This window comes from Rhipicephalus sanguineus, chromosome 2, assembly GCF_013339695.2.
Source record: "Rhipicephalus sanguineus isolate Rsan-2018 chromosome 2, BIME_Rsan_1.4, whole genome shotgun sequence".
Classification (NCBI taxonomy): Eukaryota; Metazoa; Arthropoda; class Arachnida; order Ixodida; family Ixodidae; genus Rhipicephalus; species Rhipicephalus sanguineus.
In genome coordinates, this window is record NC_051177.1 from 144,376,458 (window position 1) to 144,382,034 (window position 5,577).

Consider the following 5,577-nt stretch of genomic DNA (forward strand, 5'->3'; position numbering starts at 1 on the left):
ACAGCATATCCACGGAGTGAATTATGATGAGTGGGCGAAGCTGCGGAGGTTCATCGGTAAACCGTGAATCTTCCGTGAATTCTGCCCAGTACATCATCACCGACGTGAGATCGGGCGCGTTTATACTAAAGGTTAGATGAGTTATGACGACTTGCAGCTGACTTTAATTTTACATGTAATCACGCTGTGAATTTTCATTGTTTAATCACGCACAGGAGAAATCGCACACACGCACCACCTTGGAGGTCAAAATCCAGTGCCTATATATACGGGGTGGTCAGTGAACGGTTGTGCAGCGCGAGCGGTCGGTTTTTTCAATCAAGACGCTGCCGCGACGCTGCCTCGCGACGCTGCGTCGGCGCCGCAGCGCCGCGAGGCAAGATAGGGGGGGGGGGGAACCGTAGGAGGACCATGAGGCGATGCGAAGCCGGAGTACTTCCACGATCGCGTTCCGTCGGCGTTCTTTGGGCATGCTACCGACCTCGCGTCGTGGAACGCGAAGAGGGACGCTACGCGCTTCGTATCTTCCATCTAGCCTGGCCGTTAATTCTCACAGGGCGAGCGGGGAACGCGGCCGACAGGCGGGCAGCGTAGGAGAGGAGAGAGAAGGGGAGGGGACGCGCATGCGCTCGAGCTCATCGCGGCGTTGCGCAGGAAGAGTGGAAAGGGGGAGGAGAGAGGGGAAGTGCAGAGGGTGAGTGGAGAGGGAAAGGGGAGAGGGGTAGAGGACATGGGGAATGGTGAGGGGGAGTGGAGAGGAGGTGTGGGGAGAGGGTATTCGCATGTGCAGTAAGGGTGGTCACGCCGCACACCACCACCACCGGACAGATACTGCCGTTGACTGCCGGCTGCCGGGAGATACGCCGGACAACGGACGCGTGACAAGGTTAGACTAAGAGGAGCTACGCCCCTAAAACTAGGTGGCAGTGTTACAGCAATGAAATTAGGGCCAATCGAACCCAACCCAAACGCCTGAGGTCATCCGAATCTACGTGAGCTTTCAATAGCTAAACCATGTTGCTTCGTGCAGCGGCGTACTACCTCTACCGTGCCTGCATGGATCCGGATCCGAAGGGCGTCTCGGAACTGAAGAACTTCATGCGAGAACGAGGGCTCTGGTGGCCGGAGTATGGCTCAACCGGTCGCCACGCGCTTTACGTGGCTCTTGACCTGCTCATCAACTGGGGCGTGCCCTTCTGGTTTGAGATGAGTCTGCGCCGACTGCCCAACGAGTCCCGGTAAGACGCCAACGCCCGAGCATACGCCAGCCGGGAGGCGCACAACGACGGGGAACCGGACACAGTCACTAGAAGCTCTGGAAGAATTTTAACGCGACAGCGTTAAAGAGCTCGTTTCGCAGAAATTCCGGTGACGGTGTCTGTGTCGGCATCGGCATCGGCGGCGGTGGCGGCGGCGTTGGTTGTGAGCGAAAAATCAGCGTTGTCAGCGAGAGAAAATTCGAGAAAACTGTGGTTTCTTGGCCCGCACTCGCTACAAATTGCACCGTCACGCGCGTCAACTGGCTGACACGGGCCGAGAAACCACCGCCGACTAATCGGCCTACCGCTGCAACAGAGCCGGCGACTCGCTGCCGCAGCTGATTTCGATCGCTCAAACCACGGCTTAGAGCAGCACGTTCGCTGCCGTGCGAATGCGCTAGTCACGTGGTTCTTTTTGTATTTCGTGGGCTCTCTTTGCAGCTTGGAAAAAATGGTATAAGTGAGACATTCTTTATCCCAAATAATGCAATGGGGGTTTCTAAAGACGCTCTCGAGCTTTGCAAGTCGCATTTCTTGCCTTAATTGAATATTTAGAAATTTAGTTAAATAATCCTAAATGGCAGATTAATTAATTACAAAACCAGAAAAACTGTCTGTAGTGCGCAAGGTGACTGTCAGCAATTTGCAACTGATTTCACTCGCCTGCCTCTAATATTGTATTTTGTAACCCTTGGCTAAAGATAGCTGGGACACCCGGTATAAGATTATGAATGACTACGAATTATATACTAGGTGTCGTTCTTTGCCCTCCTACTTTTCCCAGCTTAGGCGGGAGGTGAAGGGAAAAGCGGTGAAGTTGCCCTGTACTCCTCCCCTCCGGCCTCTCCAAGTAAATACGCCTACGTAAACTGTGTAAGCTCAAATTTTCTTTGAAAAAATGTGGGCAACTATAACATTAATCTACCCCGCATTGTTTCCTTCCGTATAGGTCGTTAGCTGTTATTGATTGGTCAAAAATGTTCTGGGTCATGCTCACAGCACGTGCTCGTAACACGACGTAAGAAATGACGCTTAAGTGATCCACGACGTAATGACCACTTACGCACGACTACGTAAAAAAAATCTGAATAAACAATTTTCTATGCCGCGTATTGTTCGTCATTGGTTTTAAATGCGAAGCATTGCTTAACGAACCTCAGATACTTTGGCCGTTTCTATCTATCTATCTATCTATCTATCTATCTATCTATCTATCTATCTATCTATCTATCTATCTATCTATCTATCTATCTATCTATCTATCTATCTATCTATCTATCTATCTATCTATCTATCTATCTATCTATCTATCTAGCTGCCTACGTCTAGGCGTTCTGAAGGTCGTCTCCATAACTTGTAATATATCAAAGTTGGCATAGCAGGGTACAAGTGTATGACAGTATGACGAACACGATTCACTGGTCATGATATGAATAACGCAAAATAACTGTCGCGTACGTCATAAAACCCTTTCTCTCAGTCACGTGTGACACATACCCGCATACCAGAGTTCATGTTTTGCGGTTATGTGGCACAGGTGATAAGAGTCTCAATCAACGCAGTAACCGCGAACATACACATTGACGCGGAAGGAAAGGGATAGTAATATTAATTGTTGGGGCTTCACGTCACAAAACCACGATATGATTATAAGAGACGACGCAGCGAAGGCCTCCGGAAATTTTGACCAACTGGTATTCTTTAACGTGTACCGAGATCGCACAGTACACGGGCGTCTAGCATTTTGCCTCCATCGAAATTCGACCGCCGCGATCGGCATCGAACCCTCGACCTTCAGGTCAGCAGCCGAGCACCGTAACCGCTACACCACCGCGGCGGACGCAAGGAAAGTGAGGAAGCTGAAGACATAACACCCCTGGAAGACGCTCAACTACCATGCACCCGTTCACGTGGTCCGCAACGTGGATCACGTGAATTACGCAAAAACGGGGATCAATGCTTCCTACAATAAATCAGCCTAGAGAACCAGGCCTACATTGATTTATCAAGACCCGACAACGCCTGGTCCTTATACTGCGTGAAAGACGGCTTGGATGTGGACAGGGCATCAAAAGACCTCGCTGCCACGTCCAGGACAGTATGCATCATAGATCACTTCATCGTAAGAGGCACCCAGAATTTCCACCAGCTGTAACAACTGCAATTGTGATTGTAACGCACGTGCAGGGCGCCTGCGCGTGCCACTCGGCTCTGTATATATATCTAGGGAAAATTTCCCGAATGAAGCTCAGTTGCGAGTAACGCCTGTCCTGCGCATCTGTGTTCCTTCTTTGTCTTGTTCGGATTCACGCTATCCATTATTCAATAATATAGGCACTACATCTCAGCTTACCGCGTCTGGTGTTGGTAACACCTATGTTGCTGTTGGCATCGTTAAGTAACTGTAAACAACTGGTTATATAATACATATGCAACTCTTCAACACATGAGTGTACGTATACCACTACCACATTTCTCTAGCGTCATTCCGTAACGTTTCGCTCAATGTGAAAAATTACGCCACGGTCACCATCCCGGCCGTTCCCACGGTACGTGGGATCTGCCGAATTTTTTCGCTATTTATCAAAAATTTTCAATGTGCCATAATATCACCTCTTTGTTACGCGACATCACAAGTCTGCAAAAACTCGCGGCGTTAAAAGGAAGTATGCACAGTAAACAGCGCATTACTATGCAGAACAATAACTAAACTTTTTTTTTGGAATAGCCAGATGGTGTCTCATTACGAACGCAATTAAGGAAGGCTGCCCGCCTATCACATTGGCAGCGGCTACTTATAGGAGCTGGCGAGATGGATTAATAATAGATCCTTTCAGTTGTGGTATAACAATCTTGAGCTGTTTTTGCGCGTATACAACTCTCTGTGAACTCCTCCTTGTGGAGAGAGAGGTAGACAGAGAAATAAACATTGTTAGGAACAGACACAATCTTTTGCAGGTTGGCAGTCTTCTTAGTTCAAAAAACTGCGGACCCTGACAATCTCCCCGGTCAGGTACATCAAGTTGAGAGGCCAACTTGAAATCTAGACTTCTCAATGTGCTCGAGTCCACTGCCTTATTTAAAAGCCGCTGCGATCGCTGCAGGCTACCATATATAATAAGCAAGATGAAACAGGTTAATCGGATGCTAAATCGGGAAGTTTTTTAGCTGTCCTGGCCCGGCACAACTAAAATACTCGACACTTCAGCAGCGGCGACACTTTTGCAGCGGCGAAAAGCAGCGGCGATGTTGTTCGTTTTCAAAGAAACTAATTTTCCTGCAAGAGGAAGAGCGTTCGATCGGGCTATAAAACGTTTACTGGTTCCCACCCGTATTTGCGTCGCCGATTAGGTAAATTTCAGGCCAGGCACAGAATAGTGAAATCATGACAGATTGCTCTATTGTGATAGAGCCCCTCCTGACCGGTGGCCTTTTCTGCAATGCTCTAGCGTAAGGCGCGCAAGCGTCGCATAGGCAGCCCACTCCGCAGAGAGCATAGAGTGTGCAGTGATGAGACACGGGGGACAGTCGTCACAGCAGAATCGTAGGACAAATTTTATTATATAATTACGTTACTGCTGCGTTCAAGTAAAACTTTGCCTCACTTGTTGGTTTCCCAGTGTGCGGCCGACAATGAGTGCTGTAGAAAAGAGGGGGGGGGGGGGGGAGGCTCCGCCGCTTACCTATTCTCAGTGGGGGGCTAGCGCCTCCCTTGCCCCCCCCCCCCCCCCGACAGACACGCCTATGAGCGTGCGAACAGCAAATGTTGGGCCCAAATCGAAAATGAACCGATTAGTACTCCGAAGAAATTCAGTCGAACTGATTGTAAAATATTCTTAGTTTTTGTTCTTTTCAACTTGAAAACGCTTCTTTTCTCCGTTCCTGTAATGGCTGTGCTCGCATGGTAACACTGACAATATCAACAAGTTGATGTACTTACACGGCACGATACGAAGCCTTTTGTTCGTTGAAAATTCAGATTAAGAGCGCGAGTTGGTCCAAATACCTGTATTCCTGCGCTGTGCGAAACTTTCTGGTTTAGAATGAAAATCTTGATCGCCTGTCGGACGTATTGTTTGTTCAGCTGGTTAACTTCTTTTTCTTCATATCTGCCATAAAGCGATCGTTATCAACTTCATCGCAATTTCGCTCTAATTGTATGCTTGCTTGGGCGCACTGGAGGGTATGAAACATTCGAAAAATATTCTGCGTTTAGGAATGTGGACAAATCGATACGAAGCACCAGTAGGATATGTAAACAGAATTTTCGAAAATTCACAATACACGCGTGTACTAATTGCTGGGTCTGCCTCGAGAA

The 5,577-nt window shown here is 48.5% G+C and overlaps 1 protein-coding gene across 1 annotated transcript in view; it reads left to right on the forward strand.

Moving 5' to 3' along the window:
* The first annotated feature begins 1,033 nt into the window (after positions 1 to 1,033).
* Positions 1,034 to 5,577, forward strand: part of LOC125757510 (uncharacterized) — a 4,986-nt gene continuing 442 nt past the window's right edge. Inside the window, exon 1 of the mRNA XM_049413096.1 lies at positions 1,034 to 1,238. Within this exon, the coding sequence (XP_049269053.1) occupies positions 1,057 to 1,238 (182 nt within the window). The 5' untranslated portion in view covers positions 1,034 to 1,056. The remainder of the gene's footprint in view (positions 1,239 to 5,577) is intronic.